The sequence below is a fragment of the Lygodium microphyllum genome, chromosome 2 (genome assembly GCF_053477565.2).
Source record: "Lygodium microphyllum isolate KBCC chromosome 2, Lygodium_microphyllum_v1.1.10, whole genome shotgun sequence".
In the NCBI taxonomy this organism is placed as follows: domain Eukaryota; kingdom Viridiplantae; phylum Streptophyta; class Polypodiopsida; order Schizaeales; family Lygodiaceae; genus Lygodium; species Lygodium microphyllum.
This window is the reverse complement of record NC_141136.1, coordinates 99843550-99866927: the sequence shown is the minus strand read 5'-3', so window position 1 is coordinate 99866927 and position 23378 is coordinate 99843550. Positions and strand designations below refer to the sequence as shown.

General features: G+C 46.7%; 1 protein-coding gene across 2 annotated transcripts in view; it reads right to left on the bottom strand.

Moving 5' to 3' along the window:
- Positions 1 to 1510: 1510 nt before the first annotated feature.
- The window catches only part of LOC148040075 (SNF1-related protein kinase regulatory subunit beta-2-like), a 43131-nt gene continuing 21263 nt past the window's right edge, over positions 1511 to 23378 (bottom strand). The window contains exons 2-5 of one of the 2 annotated variants that reach the window (XM_087696584.1): positions 2845 to 3023; positions 2693 to 2758; positions 2596 to 2644; positions 1511 to 2386 (exon numbers count right to left, since the gene is read on the bottom strand). In XM_087696584.1, the coding sequence (XP_087552710.1) occupies positions 2048 to 2386; positions 2596 to 2644; positions 2693 to 2758; positions 2845 to 3023 (633 nt within the window). In that variant the 3' untranslated portion in view covers positions 1511 to 2047. Of the gene's footprint in view, positions 2387 to 2595; positions 2759 to 2844; positions 3024 to 23378 lie in introns of both variants that reach the window. The other variant, XM_087696583.1, reaches the window with a different exon arrangement.

Genomic DNA, 23378 nt, shown 5'->3' with positions numbered 1-23378 from the left:
AAAAAAAACTTCCTAAAAAGTTGAACCTAGACCAAGGGATACACTCCACATATTTTACATCAAGCATGTTTTACCATTTGTATCCATTTTCTTAATCTACCACCTTAGCAAACAAGACAACTTGGGCTTCTCAAGGCATTACCTACAAAAGAATTGGGAAGACTATATGAATTTGTCAAAGAACACTTTGAAGCTCATTTGCATCTCACAAACTACCCTCAAGGATAAGTTTTTTAGTGGAATTTTTTGGCTTGTCCACCCTTCAAAGCAAGCACCTTAGCAAAGTGATCACCTTGGTAAGCTTGAAGTGTATCCCCTTGACTTTGGCCTTCAAGGATGAAGTGTATCCCCTTGGCTTTGGTCTTCAAGGATCCTTGAAAACCTATCAATGCATCCAAATTACTGTCAAGGCATAATACTTGGAGAGTAAATTTCAAGCCACTAAACATGTCTACTTGCTTTCCTTGGATTTTAGCACCCACCGCTACTATCCCAATAACCTCTCACTTGAATAGTGTGGTGATCCTATCCTTGCTTGTGCCTTAAGACCAACTTAAGTATCATATTTTCTTCAAGTAGCTACCCTCCAAGCAAGATACCTTGCAAATAAGCTCACTAACATGTGCTTCTCTCATACTCTCTTTGAACTTGGATGCCAATTTGAGGACTTCAAGTTTTCCATTGAACCCTCTACTTTGCTTAGAGCTTGCTTGAGTTGTGTAAAAACCCTCCAACATAACTTAACTTGTAACTACCTATTCAAAAATGGGCTTACTATATATTGCCCTTAAAGAAGGCGTAAATGTACCTCTTATGCTCCATAAAAAATGCTCACTTTCTTTCTAAACTCTGACCATATCAATGGCTAGCATGAATACAACATATAGTTCAAGCAAGAGGCTAGACATGGCAAAGTTACTTGGTAGACCCACTTGACCTTGCTACAAAAACCTGATGACCAAAACTGAACCAACATTCAAGGAGTGGCTAGAGTTGATAGAGCATTGTCAAAGATGCAAACCAAAACATCAAGACTAAAGCTAACAAGTATTCATGTCTCTTGTTCCTATGTGCATAAACCCTCATATAGACCTTACCATTTGTATGGTTAATTTATATTTTCTCAAGAAAATGGCTTTATTAACGAAAACTTCAATATGCTTACAAATATCTTCTCAAATGTAGAAGACACTTGGATATCATTATGCAAAATATAAGCAAAGTCACAACCCACCAAAATTTAGCTCATGTGTTAAGAGCCTCTAAAACAAACCAATGTATGAGAACTGTTATGTTACAAAACAAACATCAACTTCAAGTTGTATGACTTCCAAGCAGCAGCTTTATTACTTAACCTGTTAGCTTTGGACTCCATTAAGGACCCGAGTTTCTTTTTGTAGATAGATCTCTATTTGGTATAGCCTTCTTACTACTCACCCAATAAGGAGATCAATTATCTCATTTGTTGAGTTAACAAATTAACTAAAAATACATCAAGAAAACCCAAATTGTTAACCCAAACTTGGTCATTATTATCAAGCATCTATCTCATTGATCCAACTTAGCATGATGGCTTGTTGCTTCTAAGGCTCCACTCTTTACCTGTTCCCAACCACCAGTAAATATTGGTAATAATGAGATGATCACAATCTTCTGGGCAGAATCATACACAAAGGTAGAGTCTTACATGTCAACATTCCCCTATTTCTATTACTTCCATGTTAATAATTGTCACATCCTAAGATTCAGAACTTAAGAGACAGCCCAAAAATTTTGAATGTTCTGTATGTTCCCAAGGAGAGAACATAAACCCAAATTTCTGGAAGTTCTGTATGTTCCCCCTATCAATGCCACTTCATATAATGCTGGTTGCCTTGACCTTTCAGAGGAATTATATCTAAACACATCATTGGGAAGCTGCAAAAATATACAGAAATAAAGGAACTACATGAGAGAGATTTCTTGTGCATCTGACTGGAGTTCCTTTCTAGTCAACATGACAATTTACTTCCTACAAGCTCACGACCATTTCAAGAACCTCCGGTACTTATCTGTTCTCCACTCCCCTATGAAGGGGTTTGTAAAGCACAACAGTAGTGTATTTTGCTCGAAAACGATGGGTTAATCCCAAAGCAAGGACTGATTGTGGAGCTCTCCCCTTTTCAACATACAGATGGTTCAGAAGCACATGCTGTGGGCGTGATAGGGATCCCTGACCATCAGCATTCTCAAGTGAGTCAAGAAGAGCATAGTGTAACTGAGGGGGCAACGTTGGTGGTTCTTTACTGAAATCCTCAACAGTTGGAAAAGGGCTATCATAGCTTGCACCAGGCGACCTGGGAGGCTCAAAGCCAGAGATACTGTCCACATTTTCAGGAACATGTTCCTATCATAGACGGAAAAAAAGTGAATAACTTACCAAAACAGCATTCAATTTTTTGGTCAAAACATAAACAAACTTAATAATTGAGAACTGAAGATAGAGGCTTTTTGAACTGCATAAAAGGCAGGAAAGTCTTGGATACAATGAAGTTGTAATGGGTTGAATAAAATTTTAAGAGCATCAACAATGCATCAAGATTTTCTGGAAATTACCTGCAAATCCAAGATGTTTCTGACATATCCCCTTTTGTCAGAAGTGAATGGGAAGTCCGGTGAACACCTTGGCTCCCCATTCACTATAAATCTGAATTGATATACTCCTGGCGGAAGGACTTTCACAGTAGAAAACTCATTACCCACTTTTTGCAGGCGGACTCTGCACACCACAAACTCCAAGTTCAGCTTGGGAGGAACTAACACGAGCCTACTATAGATTTTTCACAAGCAGAAAGGTTCCTGTACCTGTTAGACCAACCATCCCAAGAGCCTTCTATGTAAACATCATCCCCATCGTAAGCCCACTGAAACAAAGCAGGAATGCCTTGTTCCAATGTGCTACCATTTTGGTTCTGTGATTCATAGTCCCGTCCAAATAAACCATACCCAATTTCATTTGCTTTGGATATTGGTATCATGGGAACCTGTACAAAAAGGATTATTTTTCATCTTCGTTTCTTTCTATCCTTCCCTCACACTCTTGTTAAATAAAACAGGCATATTGTATAATCTTTTTTAGGTTCCGAGAACATAGTATAGAGTGGTTTCAGTCCAGTATATACTGAATACCAAATCAAAATATCCATATGCCTGTAGCTATCATTCGCTGCACAAGGAACTAACCCATATACAAGAATAACAAAGAAATAAACAGCCATTTTGGTTTTGGTGGTCTTTCTTTTCTTTTTTTCCTCTTTTTTTTTTTGGTTTGGGGGGGACGCACTTGTTTTGGGTGGTGGTGCCTATGAATTTTGGAAACAGGGGGTTTTGTATGTAGGAAACCGTTTTGTACATGTTATGACACAGCAAGAAACAAGTCATTTAAAATTTAACGTGCACTAAATCTTAAAATATGTTAATAAATCATATTCCATACAAGGAACCAATCCATATAACAAGAATAACCAAGAGATAAACAGCTTGATTGTTCCGCGAGTAGAAGCTACACCTTCCCGTGGAACAAGAGGCCAAAGCAGTGCCAAGATTCAGGTACGGGGATTTCGTATGTACGAAATACTTTTCTACAATTTATGACACAGCAAGAATTAAGTTTAATACAATTTCACGTGTACTAAATCTCAAAAATCCTATTTCATACAAGGAACTAATCCACACGCGAGAAAAACAAAGAAACAAACACGTTGACTGTTTTTAAATAGTTGCAGAAAGTTAGGTCTTTCCCCTTGGAACAAGAGGTCAAATGTCTAAGAAACTTGTTTCATGCACAAGAAAAGTTTAGAAACATTCGGTAGATTTGGAATCATATGGTGTTAGGGGATAGTCAGTCGGTGGGTCAGTGGTGTGTGCACACATGATGAAAGGTGGACAATGAAAAGGCTTTTGGATCAGTTAATTGGGATTACATTACACAAACCTTGGCAAAATTGACTTTCGATCCCAGATTACAAAACGTTGTGTTCTAGCTTTATTCAAATAGTAAAGCCCCCATAATTTCCTGAGATAATTAGGAGACTGAGTTTTGCTCTTACACTTACCACTTATGCCAACAATCCATGCTTGCACTTGCCCTTAAAGGCAAGAAAGGATTGCCTCCTCATACCCACATGGTTAAAACAAGATATCTCCTCTTAGAGCACCTAGTGACACCAACTCATCAAGATTCAAAAGAATACAAGTTGGGATTGCTTTTTGCAACCAAGAGAATGGTGGTAGCAACGTTATGGAAAGAATATAGCCCGCCAAGCACAATAGAGACAAGTGATGCATCAAGCATAACCTCACCAATACTAACATCTGACCCAAGTACACCTAATACAAAAAGCAAGTACGCCCGATATAAGCTTTGGCTACAATACATGACCGAACATGTAATGTATCTTTTGCATGAGAAGGCAATCAATGCATATACCCACGCATCCCTTTGTCCAATCGCATTTGCTTCACTAGGGGAGAAGCAAGTGGAGTAAGAGCAACCAATGAACTAGACACATTTGTATTTGTGCCAAAGCTTGACAACTAAGCAATCAAAGACACTAGAATAAATCTCCCCCCATCCATATAACCTCATAATCTTGTAGTCACAAGTTCATGCCTTATTATGTAAGCCCACATCAAATAGTTGGTCACAAGCAACAAGTCATTGTTGATAGCAAGTTGAGCAAAATCACTATTGTTTGGAGCAATTATTCCAACTACTTATGCACAAAAACCAACCCAACAGCTGCCAAAAAGATCCCCTTTTTTTTGTTAGACAATAAATACACACACCCAAATGCCCACAAGGGGGAGGCACCTCCCCTCAAGTGCATTCGATGTACCTGAAAGTAAAAACATGATGGAAAAAAGAGCAACATGGTGGAAGGAGAGCATGAGGGTGAGGCGAAAGTGGAAAGAGTGCAATTCTTAAAGCCATTAATAATGTGTGGCGGAGCAGATCTTCCCATGCAATACACTACATAAGACTTGGCCAACGAGCTCCTGAGAAGGGCAAACCAAGAAATAAGAAATGAGGAAATGTTCGAATACAGTATTAACCAAGAAACACGGTTTCCCAGCACTGGCAAAGACACCAAAAACACACACAAAAGAAAGAGAGAGGGGGAAGTAGCTGATAAAGACAAAATTAAATATATAGAGCCACTTCTGTTAGTGCAGGTTATTCCCAATGGACATGGTGATGTTCATATATCAAAGGTCTTATATGTCCCCAATCTTGGCTACCATTTACTCTTGATGAGCAAGATGTGCAGACTAGGCCTTATAGTAGAATTTGAAGCTACTTCCTTCAAGATTCTAGATAGTCAGACTAGACATGTGGTTTGTCAAGGGAAGAAGGACATGTTAGAGATCAGTGATCATAGCCTGCACAGTCGGACCAGCAGCTGCACAGTCGGACTGTGCAGTCGGACTGCCACGTGGCAGTCCGACTGTCTGCAGCCCAGTCGGCTGCATTTAATGCAGGCGACTTATTCCAGGCTGCGCCCTATTTTCTGGCGCCCCAGTTCGTGGCAGTTTTCGACTATTTATAGTCGACATTTCCAGCAGTCTGGCCAGTCTTCTTTGTCGCAGATTACAGACCGGTGCCGTGCAGTTTTCTGTCTCTGTTCACAGATTTCAGACAGCAGACAGTGCAGACTGCAGCAGACTTCGAGGTGGACAGCAGGTCGCATCGTCGAGGTGGAGACACGCAGTCCAGCGCACTGCGCCCGTGTATATCTTTGTATTCAGCATTCTTTATACAGCAGATCTTCATTGTCCACTGTCTCTTTCTCTCCCTTCTCTCTCTGCGTTCTCTCTCTCTCAGTCCTACGCTTCCGCACCGCTGCACTCTGACATGGTATCAGAGCAGTGTTTGAGGGCTGACTGAGCGCAGAATCAACCTGAAGTGGAGTTTCCATCGCGACACAAATTTGCGTTTTTTGCGTTTAAGGGCAGACAAGAGGGCTGCGCCTTGGAACAAGGCTGAAATGAGTGTGGGCGCACAGGAAAGGAGTACAGGTGGTGGATTTGCTGCTGTTTACTACTGTTTGACACGGAGGAAGTTTGAGTTTTCAACCTAAAAGTGCAGGTTTTGCTTTTTCATCGCCTCCGGCGGGTGAAGAAGCTTTGGGACGCGGAAGAGCCTTAGCAGGCTGAGTTTACCCAGTCAGAGGGGGCTGCTTTTGCGTTTGAGAAGGCATTGCAGGTGAAGATGTCTACAGAGATGGATCTGGAGTTCCAAGCGATTATGGACCGGAAGGTGCCTATCTTACCGGCTCTTCCTACAGATCAGAAGCTAGACGGCGACAACTACCGCATTTGGCGCGTTATGATGTTGGCTATCCTTGAGTCCTATGATTTGGCGGAGTTGGTACAGGAGGATATTGACCGGCCTTCGGTAAGAGATGAGTCCAAACTCTCTTCCGATGCTCGTACGGAGTTGGCCAGGGCCCAGTCTCATTGGGACAAACTGAATGCCAGGATTCGATCCTTTCTCTTTCTATCATGCACTACAGCCGTGATCGCTCACATCGAGCACTTGACGGTGGCTCGTGAGATATGGCTGGAGCTTGATCAAATGTACAATCGGATGACCCTGATGAAGAGGGTTTCTTTGGAGGTACAGATGCGGACCTTGTCCGTAAATAAGTCTTCTTCGCTAAGGGAACACATTAACAAGCTAAGGCAGCTACAGATGCAGGTTCAGAATGCGAGGAAGCCGATTTCCTCCGAAGACTTGGCGATCACACTATTGTCCCAGTTGCCGCCACGATTCGGTACATTTTACTCTGCCCTTATTGCTTCGGGGCGAGAGTCTACTCTTCGCTGGGAAGAGTTGGTTCCTATGGTCTTGGACCAAGAGGAACAGTTAAAGGGACAGAATGCTTCCAAGACGGAGGCGTTGACAGGTCAAGCCTCTCAGAAGAAGGGGAAGGACCAAAAGAAGAAGAAGGGGGATAACAAGTCCAAGAAGGACAAGGACAAGGACAAGGACAAAGACTCCACATGTCATATTTGTGGAAAGACTGGCCATTGGAAGAAGGATTGCCCTGACAAAGACACGAAGGACACCAAGAAGAAGGATACCAAGGATTCTGGAGCGGTGGCTGCACCCTCATCAGCTGCATTTCTACATCTAGTTGTCATTGAGGACGCTTCACCGAATGCTTCTGATGCTGCGATGACGGCTCCCCAAGCTCGAGAGTGGATTGTTGATAGTGGTGCCTCACGGCACATGACTCCATCAGATGGTGTTGCCCAGCTGCGACCTTCGCGTGGGCAGGTTCTCATTGGCGACAGCTCTTCAGTTTCTGTTGCAGGTCGGGGTAAGATGCAGCTTATTCCGGATGGACGAGGTGGCACCCATACCTCAAAGGTTTTGCATGTACCAGGATTAGGGTACCATCTCCTTTCAGTTCATAAGATTTGCTCCCTTGGTCTTTTGGTGGAGTTTGACAGTTCTACTGTGCGAGTCCTTGATCGTGGATCGAGGAAGGTTCTCTTATCCGGATATGAGGAGAACGGCATTTACAAACTGAAGTCTTCCACTGCCCTCTCTACTCTTCTTCTTACCTCACAGTCACAGTCTGAGTTATGGCATGCTCAGTTTGGTCACCTGAACTATCACTATCTTCGGAGGGCATCACGTGAACAGCTTGTTCGAGGGTTGCCGGGTATAGTGGTGAGCCAGCAGCCATGTGTCTCCTGCATACGGGGGAAGCAGCATAGAGATGCCATTCCCCACACCGCTTCGCGGCGGTCTACTTCACCGATGGAGCTAGTATCTACGGATCTATGTGGCCCTATGAGGAATGAGTCCCTGCGTGGGAGCTCGTACTTCATGTTGATCGTGGATGACTACAGCAGGATGACATGGGCCTATTTTTTGGCACTAAAGTCAGAAGCTTTCTCGCACTTCAAGGATTGGCTTCTCTTTGAGGAGAACCGATCAGGCCGGAAGTTGAAGACCTTGCGATCCGACAAGGGAGATGAATTTGTGTCTAATGAATTTGCTCGGTTTTGTGCAGATAGAGGAATTCACCAGGAGTTTGCCAATACCAATACTACCGACTGTATGATCCCGACTGTATGATCCCGTCAAGCGGGATGTGTACACTAGCCGTGGTGCGGTTTGTGGAGGTTCCGGCTACTTCAACGGGTGAGGAGCATCCCGTTCTTGGAGATCCAGGGGAGAGTTGGACTCCTTCTACAGTTCCACTGGAGCCCGTGCCTTTTGATTATGATTTTGTTTCTGACACAGAGTCTACTGTTCCACCGGACACCTCTGAGGAGTTACCACCGGTGGATATTCCAGAGTCTTCTGCTGATGGAGAACGACGAGGGGAGGTTCGGCCTCCTCCTCGCTGGGCCCGTGACACACTCCGTGATTCAGGGATCGAGCGGGTTCCTGAGGAGTGGGGACCGCAGGATGGTCCACGGCGGTCACGGAGGCACCAGGCGCATTCTTCGGAGCTTGTTTGCTCCAATTATTGTTTGATGTCCCGTGTTATGCAGGATTGAGAGCCCACCTCCGTGAAGGAGGCTTTACAATCCGCCCCATGGAAGAAAGCTATGAAAGCTGAGTTGGAGGCTATTGAGAGGAATGGCACTTGGTCACTTGTGCCACGCCCCCCGAAGAAGAAGGTGATTGGGGTCAAGTGGGTCTTCAAGACCAAATATCTCAGTGATGGTACTTTGGATAAGCACAAGGCTCGCCTTGTTGCTAAGGGTTTTGCCCAGCGCCCAGGGATTGACTGTCATGACACCTTTGCCCCCACAGCTCGTATGGCAACCATTAGAGCTGTTCTTGCTTTGGCTGGCCATAGGAGATGGCCTGTTTATCAGTTGGATGTGAAGTCGGCCTTCTTGAATGGTGATTTGAAGGAGGAGATCTACGTTGAGCAGCCTCCTAGCTTTGGTTCTTCAGATGGGCAAGTCTACAGGTTGAAGAAGGCCCTGTATGGCCTCAAGCAGGCCCCGCGAGCTTGGAACGAGAAGATTGATTCGTTCCTCCAGTCTCAGTTGGGATATCGGCGGTCCAAGGCCGATCCGCAGCTGTATGTTCACACTTCCGAGGATGGTTGTGTGCTGTTTGTATTATATGTTGATGATTTGATTGTCATAGGTGATGATGCACAGCAAGTCCAGGAGACAAAGTTAGCTTTACATCGGACGTTCGAGATGACGGATTTGGGGCTACTCCATTTTTTTTTAGGCCATGAGATTTATCAGTCTCAGAGGGGGATCTTTCTCTCCCAACAGAGATATGTACAGGAGCTCTTGATGTCTTTTGAGATGGAAGATTGTCGGGCCCTCTCTACTCCTATGGATCCAAACTGGAAGGCCACTTGCCATTCAGCTTCTCCTTTGGCGGATGCGTCCCGCTATCGACAGTTGATAGAGTCCTTGATTTGGCTTCTCAACACCAGGGTTGATCTATGTTTTGCTGTTGGGCTCTTGGCAGGGTTCATGAGTGAACCTAAGACGGTGCATTGGCAGGCTGCTCAGAGGATACTTCGGTATCTGAGGGGGACGTCTGATTTGGGGATTCATTACCCCGCAGGGACAGATGGGTCAGATCTTGTACTTGCAGGTTGGAGCGACTCGGATTGGGCCGGTGACGTGGACCACAGGCGGTCTACAACAGGTTACTGCTTTACTTTGGGTGCAGGTGTTATTTCATGGAGTAGCAAGAAGCAGCCCACGGTAGCCCTTTCGTCTACTGAGGCGGAGTATCGGGCCGCGTCTTCCACCACATGCGAGGTTGTGTGGCTTCGGAGATTGTTGGAGGAGCTTGGGTCCCCCCAGACTCGTCCTACATTGCTGCGGTGTGACAATGAGAGTTGCATTGCCTTGGCAAGGAACCCTGTTTTTCATGCCCGGACGAAGCACATTGAGATTCAGTACCACTTCATCCGAGAAAAGCTTCTGGATGAGACCATCACTGTGGAGTATTGCAAGACGGAGGACAATCTTGCGGATTTGTTTACGAAGGCGCTTCCTCAGGCTCTACTTCGGCAACATTCCAGATCCCTCAGGCTTCTGCCCTGTCCAGGCTCTGAGAGGGGGTGTTAGAGATCAGTGATCATAGCCTGCACAGTCAAACCAGCAGCTGCACAGTCGGACTGTGCAGTCGGACTGCCACGTGGCAGTCCAACTGTCTGCAGCCCAGTCGGCTGCATTTAATGCAGCCGACTTATTCCAGGCTGCGCCCTATTTTCTGGCGCCCCAGTTCGTGGCAGTTTTCGACTATTTATAGTCGACATTTCCAGCAGTCTGGCCACTCTTCTCTATCGCAGATTACAGACCGGTGCCGTGCAGTTTTCTGTCTCTGTTCACAGATTTCAGACAGCAGACAGTGCAGACTGCAGCAGACTTCGAGGTGGACAGCAGGTCGCATCGTCGAGGTAGAGACACGCAGTCCAGCGCACTGTGCCCGTGTATATCTTTGTATTCAGCATTCTTTATACAGCAGATCTTCATTGTCCACTGTCTCTTTCTCTCCCTTCTCTCTCTGCGTTCTCTCTCTCTCAGTCCTACGCTTCCGCACCGCTGCACTCTGACAGGACAATGGTGTCTATAAGCTTCAAAGTGCAAAAGCTCTTACTTCTTATCTCCTCTCTTCTCAATCACGAAATGAGCTATGGCATGCTTAGTTTGGTCACCCATCAATCTCATATATGCATTACATGCTGATAAGCCTCTTGAACAGACGGAAAAATGCTTATTTAATGTAAAAACCCTAAAAGGGAGAGTGGTTTGAGAGAGGTAAAATGGGAAGTTGTTCTAAACTGTTGAGGATATGAAACTTTCTATAGATAGACATGCTACCCTCCATTAAGCCTCAATCTTGTTTTTGTAGATCGCATATGATAGAGCTTTGATGTCTACACCCCATTCGCGAAGGATACCTCAATTGGAGCCGCCCATCATCATTTTCTATCATTATGTGCCTACTATCTAGTCTTTCCTCACTATTCGACACTATTTCCAGCCCTCTTTTTGATGTTGTCGACCAAGCAATGAAACCAACCTTCCTTCTCAGAGAGGGTGGTAAAACATGATCAAGCACTTAATTACAATAATTAATAAAAGAGCATAAACTGAAATACACACTTTAACTGAATATTCTTGGGAAAACATGTGAGAGTGCGCTGCGGAAGAGGAAATACGAACACGGAGGGGGAGAGAGAGAGCAGAAAATAAGGAAGAGAAATTTGTACTGACTAAAATGAATGCTGAATACAAACGGGAAGGCAGAAAGAGACTGATCAGTCCCTGCACGCAGCCCACAGCGTCAGTGAGGGCACCAGATCAGGCTGATGATGATGGCAGCACCACCACGGGGGAGAAGGAGTGTCGGAATCTACAAGAAGACAAGTGATCAAGTGGGGAGGGGGGCTGCCTATAAATAGGCAAAAGGACAAACCCTAACCCTAACCCTAAAATGGGTGCAAACCCTAAAAATGCCCTAAAATGGGCGCCCCACATCAGTGACCAAAAAAGTGGCCGGGCAGCCAGTGGCTGCCCACTAAAAGAGGCCAAAAAGAAATACACGTCCTAAGACAGCCAGTCAAGAGTGACTAGCCTCCCCCATCATAACATATGACAGACATGTCAGAGCTCCTAATGTCCTCGTTTGACTCAGACTGAGGCTCACAGGCAGGAGATGACAAGGCATGACAAACATGACTGCTAACACCCCCTCTCATATCCTGGATGTGGCTGAAGGCCGAAGAAGAAATAGATCCTGGGGTGGCAAGAGGAATGCCAATGTCGATGAAGTCCGTCGATGTAGACTGCCGCTGAAGGAGCTCCTCACGATCCTGGGAATCCCCCTCTAAAACACTAGGGGCCAGGAAATCCACAACCGCATCACCGAGATCGTCCCCCTCTGAAAGGGATGGAGGGTACGAGGGAACCACCGGAGGAGAAGGTGGGGGATGGGAAGGAACCTGTGGAATAGAAGGTGCACAAGCGGGAACGGGTGTAGCAATAGACTGCCGCGGAATCAAAGAAGGGGAATGGAGCCCGTAAAGCGCGCTCTCTTGCCAACCGGTAGATAAGACAGCTCCGGTAAAAGAATCCTCAATAACAACGCCATACTCGGTGAAGATCACTTGTGTGCCAAGCCTCGTAAGGCCATAAACTGAGAGGAGGGGAAGGCCCAAATCTCGAACATGTAGGGCCTGTGAAAAGGAGCTCGAAGGTCGGTCGGCAAACAAAGGCAATGTGCCAACACCACTAATAGGCACCGATAAAATGTCACCAACAGTGACTGAATCCTCTGATGGACGGAGATCCTGTAACAAATCACCTCGGGGAGTCATATGACTCGAAGCACCACTGTCCACTAACCAAGGCTGCGCAGAAGACACTGCAGCCACGGAAGAAGGATCCTTCTCCAAAGCATGGATATGAAGGAACACTGACTCATGGGTAACAACTGGTGTAGAGGTAGAAGAAGGCTCCGATGTAGATCCACCCTTCGCTCCCGGACGAAGGTGAGGGTACTTCTTCCAGCATTTCTCCTCGGGATGTGTCCCTTTCCCAGAGTGTGGGCACTTCGGTCTCTCTGAATTTGAGTCAGAGCCTGAAGAACTATCCTTCTTCTTAGCCTTTGACTTCTTCTTCTTCTTCTTCTTCTTCTTCTGTCCTCCCGAACCTGTGACAAAGGCGCTAGTGGAGTTGGATGCACATCATGCTCCAAGACAAGCGGGGATAGCTCCTCCCATAGAAGCTTGGCACAGGTTCTCGAAGTAAGAAGGCTAGTGTAGAAGACATCAAACCGAGGCGATGGTAGCTAAGTCAAGAGAATCATAGCCATGTCTTCAAAAGATATCATTCGACCGAGGGATGCAAGCTCATCCCTCATATCCTATAATCTGTCGATGTGGTCCTTCATGGAAGGACTATCATCAATAGCGAGCATCCGCAACTTCTTTTCGAGAGATATCATGTGGGCAAACGTCTTTTGTTGATAGAGAGACGCGAGCTTTCTCCACACGTCTGCTGTGGTCTTCAACCTGTGAACATGAACAAGGACAGAATCCTGCAAACTCAGAAAGAGGAAAGATCTGGCTCTAGAATTGAGCCGATCCCATAAGGTTGCACGATCCATAGATGTCCCATCTGCGGGATCCACTTGAGGCCAGGGAATAGGAACAGAAACAAGCTCCCAAAGATCGAAGGAGTCCAAGATACACTCCACCTTGCAGGACCATAGAGAAAAGTTGGAGCCATCCAACCGGTCCTCTTTGGGCAGCTGAGGAAGTACGGATACCTGTACAAGGGATACCAAAGGCCGCATCTTTGGCCCACTGGAAGGGGCTCGCCGAGATACATGAATAAAAGGGGGACGGCAAAGAGGAATAGACTCCTGACGACGGTCCTCGTGATAGAAATCACGCCTCCGTTCAAATGAGTATCGAGACAAAAGTGTCAGAGTGCAGCGGTGCGGAAGCGTAGGACTGAGAGAGAGAGAACGCAGAGAGAGAAGGGAGAGAAAGAGACAGTGGACGATGAAGATCTGCTGTATATAGAATGCTGAATACAAAGATATACACGGGCGCAGTGCGCTGGACTGCGTGTCTCCACCTCGACGATGCGACCTGCTGTCCACCTCGAAGTCTGCTGCAGTCTGCACTGTCTGCTGTCTGAAATCTGTGAACAGAGACAGAAATCTGCACGGCACCGGTATGTAATCCGGCTGCATTAAATGCAGCCGACTGACTGTACAGGTCGGACTGCCACGTGGCAGTCCGACTGTGCAGTCCGACTGCTGCACAGCGATCTGATCTCTAACACCCCCTCTCAGAGCCTGGGCAAGGCAGAAGCCTGAGGGATCTGGAATGTTGCAGAAGTAGAGCCTGAGGAAGCGCCTTCGTAAACAAATCCGCAAGATTGTCGTCCGTCTTGCAATACTCCACAGTGATGGTCTCATCCAGAAGCTTTTCTCGGATGAAGTGGTACTGGATCTCAATGTGCTTCGTCCGGGCATGAAAAACAGGGTTCCTTGCCAAGGCAATGCAACTCTCATTGGCACATCGCAGCAATATAGGACAAGTCTGGGGGCACCCAAGCTCCTCCAACAATCTCCGAAGCCACACAACCTCGCATGTGGTGGAAGACGCGGCCCGATACTCCGCCTCAGTAGACGAAAGGGCTACCGTGGGCTGCTTCTTGCTACTCCAAGAAATAACACCTGCACCCAAAGTAAAGCAGTAACCTGTTGTAGACCGTCTGTGGTCCACGTCACCGGCCCAATCCGAGTCGCTCCAACCTGCAAGTACAAGATCTGACCCATCTGTCCCTGCGGGGTAATGAATCCCCAAATCAGACGTCCCCCTTAGATACCGAAGTATCCTCTGAGCAGCCTGCCAATGCACCGTCTTAGATTCACTCATGAACCCTGTCAAGATCCCAACAGCAAAACATAGATCAACCCTGGTGTTGAGAAGCCAAATCAAGGACCCTATCAACTGTCGATAGCGGGACGCATCCGCCAAAGGAGAAGCTGAATGGGAAGTGGCCTTTCAGTTCGGATCCATAGGAGTAGAGAGGGCCCGACAATCTTCCATCTCAAAAGACACCAAGAGCTCCTGTACATATCTCTGTTGGGAGAGAAAGATCCCCCTCTGAGACTGATAAATCTCATGGCCTAAAAAGAAATGGAGTAGCCCCAAATCCGTCATCTCGAACGTTCGATGTAAAGCTGACTTTGTCTCCTGGACCTGCTGTGCATCATCACCTGTGACAATCAAATCATCAACATATAATACAAACAGCACACAACCATCCTCGGAAGTGTGAACATACAGCTGCGGATCGGCCTTGGACCGCCGATATCCCAACTGAGACTGGAGGAACGAATCAATCTTCTCGTTCCAAGCTCGCGGGGCCTGCTTGAGGCCATACAGGGCCTTCTTCAACCTGTAGACTTTCCCATCTGAAGAACCAAAGCCAGAAGACTACTCAACGTAGATCTCCTCCTTCAAATCACCATTCAGGAAGGCCGACTTCACATCCAACTGATAAACAGGCCATCTCCTATGGCCAGCCAAAGCAAGAACAACTCTAATGGTTGCCATACGAGCTGTGGGGGCAAAGGTGTCATGACAGTCAATCCTTGGGCGCTGGGCAAAACCCTTAGCAACAAGGCAAGCCTTGTGCTTATCCAAAGTACCATCACTGAGATATTTGGTCTTGAAGACCCACTTGACTCCAATCACCTTCTTCTTCGGGGGGCGTGGCACAAGTAACCAAGTGCCATTCCTCTCAATAGCCTCCAACTCAGCTTCCATAGCTTTCTTCCATGGGGCGGATTGTAAAGCCTCCTTTACGGAGGTGGGCTCTCGGTCCTGCATAACACGGAACATCAAACAATAATTGGAGCAAACAAGCTCCGAAGAATGCGCCTGGTGCCTCCGTGACCGCCGCGGACCATCATGCGGTCCCCACTCCTCAGGAACCCCCTCGATCCCTGAATCACGGAGTGTGTCACGGGCCCAGCGAGGAGGAGGCCGAACCTCCCCTCGTCATTCTCCATCAGCAGAAGACTCTAGAATGTCCACCGGGGGTAACTCCTCAGAAGGGTCCGGTGGAACAGTAGACTCTGTGTTAGAAACAGAATCATAATCAAAAGGCACGGGCTCCAGTGGAACTGTAGAAGGAGCCCAACTCTCCCCTGGATCTCTAAGAACGGGGTGCTCCTCACCCGTTGAAGAAGCCGGAACCTCCACAAACCGCACATCACGGCTAGTGTACACATCCCGCTTGACGGGATCATACAGTCGGTAGCCTTGGGACTGGGAGCTGTAGCCAACAAATACCTATTTGCGGGAAGCCGCTTCAAATTTATCACGGTGAGCCTTGGGAATGTGAACATAGGCATCACACCCAAAGACTCGAAAGTAAGAAACATCTGGCTTCGTCCCAAAATAAGCCTCAAATGGAGTCATCCCTTCCACGGCCGAAGTAGGGGATCGATTAAGAATGTGGACTGCAGTAGCCATAGCCTCGGCCCACAGAACCTGAGGGGTCTGTCGGTGCTCTATCATGGTGCGCGCCATCTCGATCACACTGCGGTTCTTCCGTTCTAGAATACCATTTTCTTGAGGAGTATTGGTATTGGCAAACTCCTGGTGAATTCCTCTATCTGCACAAAACCGAGCAAATTCATTAGACACAAATTCACCTCCCTTGTCGGATCGCAAGGTCTTCAACTTCCGGCCTCATCGGTTCTCCTCAAAGAGAAGCCAATCCTTGAAGTGCGAGAAAGCTTCTGACTTTAGTGCCAAAAAATAGGCCCATGTCATCCTGCTGTAGTCATCCACGATCAACATGAAGTACGAGCTCCCACGCAGGGACTCATTCCTCATAGGGCCACATAGATCCGTAGATACTAGCTCCATCGGTGAAGTAGACCGCCGCGAAGCTGTGTGGGGAATGGCATCCCTATGCTGCTTCCCCCGTATGCAGGAGACACATGGCTGCTGGCTCACCACTATATCCGGCAACCCTCGAACAAGCTGTCCACGTGACGCCCTCCGAAGATAGTCATAGTTCAGGTGACCAAACCGAGCATGCCATAACTCAGACTGTGACTGTGAGGTAAGAAGAAGAGTAGAGAGGGCAGTGGAAGACTTCAGTTTGTAAATGCCGTTCTCCTCATATCCAGATGATAGAACCTTCCTCGATTCACGATCAAGGACTCGCACTGTAGAACTATCAAACTCCACCAAAAGACCAAGGGAGCAAATCTTATGAACTGAAAGGAGATAGTACCCTAATCCTGGTACATGCAAAACCTCTGAGGTATAGGTGCCACCTCGTCCATCCGGAATAAGCTGCATCTTACCCCGACCTGCAATAGAAACTGAAGAGCTGTCCCCGATGAGAACCTGCCCACGCGAAGGTCGCAGCTGGGCAACACCATCTGATGAAGGAGTCATGTGCCGTGAGGCACCACTATCAACAATCCACTCTCGAGCTTGGGGAGCCGTCATCGCAGCATCAGAAGCATTTGGTGAAGCGTCCTCAATGACAACTAGATGTAGAAATGCAGCTGATGAGGGTGCAGCCACCGCTCCAGAATCCTTGGTATCCTTCTTCTTGGTGTCCTTCGTGTCTTTGTCAGGGCAATCCTTCTTCCAATGGCCAGTCTTTCCACAAATATGCCATGTGGAGTCTTTGTCCTTGTCCTTCTTGGACTTGTTATCCCCCTTCTTCTTCTTTTGGTCCTTCCCCTTCTTTTGAGAGGCTTGACCTGTCAACGCCTCCGTCTTGGAAGCATTCTATCCCTTTAACTGTTCCTCTTGGTCCAAGACCATAGGAACCAACTCTTCCCAGCGAAGAGTAGACTCTCGCCCCGAAGCAATAAGGGCAGAGTAAAATGTACCGAATCGTGGCGGCAACTGGGACAATAGTGTGATCGCCAAGTCTTCGGAGGAAATCGGCTTCCCCGCATTCTGAACCTGCATCTGTAGCTGCCTTAGCTTGTTAATGTGTTCCCTTAGCGAAGAAGACTTATTGACGGACAAGGTCCGTATCTGTACCTCCAAAGAAACCCTCTTCATCAGGGTCATCCGATTATACATTTGATCAAGCTCCAGCCATATCTCACGAGCCACCGTCAAGTGCTCGATGTGAGCGATCACGGCTGTAGTGCATGATAGAAAGAGAAAGGATCGAATCCTGGCATTCAGTTTGTCCCAATGAGACTGGGCCCTGGCTAACTCCGCACGAGCATCGGAAGAGAGTTTGGACTCATCTCTTACCGAAGGCCGGTCAATATCCTCCTGTACCGACTCTGCTAGATCATAGGACTCCAGGATGGCCAACATCATAACGCGCCAAATGCGGTAGTTGTCGCCGTCGAGCTTCTGATCTGTAGGAAGAGCCGGTAAGACAGGCACCTTCCGGTCCATTATCGCCTGGAACTCCAAGTCCATCTCTGTAGACATCTTTACCTGCAATGCCTTCTCAAACGCAAAAGCAACCCCCTTTGACTGGGTAAACTCAGCCTACTAAGGCTCTTCCGTGTCCCGAAGCTTCTTCACCCGCCGGAGGCGATGAAAAAGCAAAACCTGCACTTTTAGGTTGAAAACTCAAACTTCCTCAGCGTCAAACAACAGTAAACAGCAGCAAATCCACCACCTGTACTCCTTTCCTGTGCGCCCACACTCGTTTCAGCCTTGTTCCAAGGCGGAGCCCTCCTGTCTACCCTTAAACGCAAAAAACACAAATTTGTGTCGCGATGGAAACTCCACTTTAGGTTGATTCTGCGCTCAGTCAGCCCTCAAACACTGCTCTGATACCATGTCAGAGTGCAGCGGTGCAGAAGCGTAGGACTGAGAGAGAGAGAACGCAGAGAGAGAAGGGAGAGAAAGAGATAGTGGACGATGAAGATCTGCTGTATATAGAATGCTGAATACAAAGATATACACGGGCGCAGTGCGCTGGACTGCGTGTCTCCACCTCGACGATGCGACCTGCTGTCCACCTCGAAGTCTGCTGCAGTCTGCACTGTCTGCTGTCTGAAATCTATGAACAGAGACAGAAATCTGCACGGCACCGGTCTGTAATCTGCGACAGAGAAGAGTGTCCAGACTGCTGGAAAAATCGACTATAAATAGTCGAAAAACTGTCTAAACTAGGGCGCCAGAAAATACCCTGTCGGCTGCATTAAATGCAGCCGACTGACTGTACAGGTCGGACTGCCACGTGGCAGTCCGACTGTGCAGTCCCACTGCTGCATAGCGATCTGATCTCTAACAAAAAGCTCGTCATCTAAGTCATCAAAGCCCGTAAACTAATGATAAGACATCTTCGATATCTGCAAACACCAAAACACAACAAGGGAAGGTTGCCGGTGCCAAAGCACAAACACCAAAAGCTCCTGAGCTGGACGCCTTGCACAGAACGCAAGGATGATGTCAAACGCAAGTGCTAGCGATGCAATCACCACAAAAAAACAGCCTCCTGCCTCAAAACGGAAGTAGGAATGAGGTCGCCAGCTTGGAAGAGTGCCGCCAGAGGTTAAACGCAGCCACAAAAGCTGAAAACGCAGCTTGGTGGAGTGTCGCCCAGTTAGAGGAGGGCCGCCCAAGCTGAAAACGCAAATAGGAAGAGGTGGTTGATGACGTGGCAGCCACTGGAGAAGGCGCCAGCAGCAAACGCAAATTTGGGGATGACACCAGCAGCAAACGCAAGTAGGTTGACACCAAAACAAGCCGCCTTGATCAAGGAGATGGTGCAAAAGGTGACACCTCAGCTGTTGGAGACGTCTTGACCAGCAAACGCAAGGTTATGGGTGTTCTCCCGTGTAGATCTTAGCTCCGTGTACTCTCCTTTGGCTCTGATACCATGTGAGAGTGCGCTACAGAAGAGGGAATACGAACACGGAGGGAGAGAGAGAGAGAGAAAGTAGAAAATAAGGAAGAGAAATTTGTACTGACTGAAATGAATGCTGAATACAAACGAGAAGGCGGAAGGAGACTGATCAGTCCCTGCACGCAGCCCACAACGTCAGTGAGGGCACCAGATCAGGCTGATGATGATGGCAGCACCACCACGGGGGAGGAGTATCGGAATCTGCAAGAAGACAAGTGATCAAGTGGGAAGGGGGGCTGCCTATAAATAGGCAGAAGGACAAACCCTAACCCTAACCCTAAAATGGACGCAAACCCTAAAAATGCCCTAAAATGGACACCCCACATCACAAAAAAGTGGCCGAGCAGCCAGTGGCTGCCCACTAAAAGAGGCCAAAAAGAAATACACATCCTGAGACAGCCAGTCAAGAGTGACTAGTCTCCCCCATCATAACATATGACAGATATGTCAGAGCTCCTAATGTCCTCGTCTGACTCAGACTGAGGCTCACAGGCAGGAGATGACAAGGCATGACAAACATGACTGCTAACAAAACAAACACCTTGTTGGCCCTAAAATTGGCACCCCTTTCGGTATTTCTTTAACTTGAATTGCCAATCTCCTTTGTTGATCCAAAAGCCCCTTGTTGTACAAACAATCAATAAGCAATTTGGGCCAATTGACCCTTGAATTTTACCTAGGACTTGCTCTAATTGAACAACCAATTGGCCAAATGCGACCCCAATTCACAATGGATGAGTTGGCATCTGAAATCCTTGACAATTCCTTGACTTTCAAATACTGACTTCAATGTGCGATGCCCTTGACTAAAATGGCACAAGTACCAATGTGACTGCTAAACCCTAATTTCTACAAAAATTTAGAGTTTACCGCAGAATTCTCCTTGTTGTCCACCAAATTTGGCTGAAATTTGCTCTAAATGACTAAGAATTGCTGAGAATGGCTGAGCACAAGCTGGAGAAGGTGAGAGAATGCTAAGATGAGAGAGAAATCGAAGATTCTTTGCGAGGAAATGCCCAAAACTGATAGCTGGTCTGTCAATTCTACAATTAATGCAGTCACCTGCTGTCCTGAGGCCTCATAAATGCCATCACTTGATCATTCATGCTATCACCAGCCCCTTGAGAGAGTCTCTTTGCTGTCGCCTACCTCCTAGAGCACTTTCATGGCTATTGCCTATAGCAAAAGCTGATTTCTGCATAGGAAAATGGACCAGCAGCGCCTCCCCCCCCCCCCCCTCCTCTCTCTCTCTCTGCCTGCAAACATTCAATGGCTCCCTCTCACCCCCCAAACAACCTTCTTCACCATTGAATGGGTAATTTTGCCAAGTGGCAGCCTTCTAATCCCATTTTCCAGCATTTTCAGCCATTAAATTAATTTTTAAAATTAATTAATTTGAAAATTAATTTCAGCCCATTTGACCCTGCCCAAAATTAAATGTGCCCATCCAAGATTAAATTGGCTAGGTCATTTGCAACTTGGAGTGATCCCCAACCTCAATTGACCCTTAGACTGGCATTAATTAATTAATTTAATTAATTAATCTCCCACCCATCCCTCCCTCATCTTCTGTTGACAGTTGCACACTCCTTTCCACCTCCATTAAGTGCATCTCATTACACTCTATGCACCACATCAGGGATTCCTTACACTTAGGCACAACCTTTAGGATCTCTCATTTCTCATATTAGAGTATATCTGTGATGGAGGCTCATCCTCCCACCATAGTCACAGGGAACAAGCGGGACGGACCCTTGGGACGCCAAAACACCATCCTCGAGACGGATCCGTGACGAGATGCGTCACTTTCAGATGTGACGTCACTTTTCTATTTGTCACAAAGTGACGGAGTGAGACGCAAGATGTAACGCCAGGTCATGTGATGGAAGGTTGGGACGGATTTGTGATGGCAGGCAATTGGCTCACGAAAGTTTATCAATAAACTTAAAAGGCTTAAGCCTTATCCAAATGAAACATGACGAACATTTGCGATTAAAATATTTTGTATGAAGGCAAGATGATACATCGGATTAAAAAACGAGGGCTTTGGCAGCTAGTTGACTCACCTTGTGACACATGGCCCATCAAGTTAGAAACCAACCGACTCCCTTCTCTCTCTCTCTCTCTCTCTCTCTCTCTCTCTCTCTCTCTCTCTCTCTCTCTCTCTCTCTCACACACACACAACCTATTATAATCTTCCTCGTCATCTCAAATTCTCATGGCATCAACATCCTGAGCACGCGCTAACCACTCTCGTCGAGGTGGTCATCATGGAGGAAGTAGGAGGACTGACACATGGTCTTAGTTGGATGAAGTGCATGCATCCCAAAAGTGAGTTTAAACAACAAATTTAAAATTTTATGGTTAAGTGATTACTTGCTTTGGACTACCCATGCTTATCATAGACCTCATCATGCGTAAGTTAGTGCAACAATAGACTAGCCACTCTAATTGCCGTGTGCTAAGTTGATAACGAATCTTCGTGTGAATGAGAGAATAGGCACTCCAATTCCTCTCACATGCACCCCACGAGTAATCCTGAGCAAGGACTCTCATAGCTAGGGACCGAAAGGTCTTCAATGTGTATCCAAAGTTTTGCCACTAAAATAAAGGCTTCACAAGTGACTCTCTCCTCCAACAAGTGGAAGAAGCAAAAGCCACATGCCTTCTCTGATTCGTATAGCACCCTAGCTCCCCCAGCACTGCATTGTGGACATCCACAGGGACCACACAAGTCAAATAAGCAAGCTAGTTAGAACCTAGCTCTCTATCATCCATGACCGCCAGCGACTTCCAAGCCAGATGTACCAATGCAATAAAACCATGGATGGGCTTATGCATCCATGTCCATCTCTTCTCTACTATCTCTAGAACATGTGTATCTTGTGTCTCTATGATCACCGTGCAAGCACGCGCCTCCACCAATGTCGCTCTAAAGAAGTGAACGAGAAGACCCAAGGAGGACCCCTCGCAATCACTCATATGTAACACCCTATAAAAGAGAGTCATGACAATGACAATAGAATGGACATTCTATCCTAAATGCTCATTAAGGCATCAGTGTTGCATGGCTTTGGCCTCCTCTGTCTCATGCTCATCCCACTCATTCCATAGAGTGGATACCACTATCTAATGCAAGGCGGACCGCACCTCATAAAGACGCTCAAGCAACAACCACATGTAAGCAAGCCAAGTCGAAGAAGCAACAACCACATGTAAGCAAGCCAAGTCGAAGAAGACTTCTTCGACTTGAGCGTGCTACACTCACGATACATCACAAGCACCTTTATCTTTACCATGAAGAAGGTGACAACTAATGTAGCTTTGCAGACCGCCCTCTTCACCCACATGAGCTTCCCAATGTCATCCATAAGCAAGTTCAAACAATGACTTACACATGGAATCCACACAATCATGGGAAACTCGGAATCAAGCAAAATGGCCCATAGACTAACAATTCAATGCATTATCGATAACAACTTGCACCACATTCGAGGGACCCACCTATAACCACGGATTACAAGTAACAATACTTGGAGGTTAGAGAGAGAAAGAGAGAGTTGAATCTTTCAAGTTTCAACTTTCAAGATTCAAGAATGAAGAGAAATGGAGGTTGGAGGGAAAGAGAGAATCCAAATAGATATTAGAGAGAATAGGGAGAAAGATAGTTACACATAAATTATAATGAAAGAAAGTGAAACAAATTTAAAAGACAATGTATACCTCAATGATAACTTGTCAAATGTGGTGATAGATAAATGCACCCATCATTTTCTCCCCCTCTTGGTGGTATCTAAAGCCCACAAAAAGTAAGTGCCAAGTGGGCATAAGACAAGTATGTTGATAATGCCCCGTTTCTTACGATCACTCCATTTGTCTGTGAAAATAGAGCAACTATATTTTATCCATGCGGCCCGAATACAATCAAGGGCTCTATCAATCCTCTC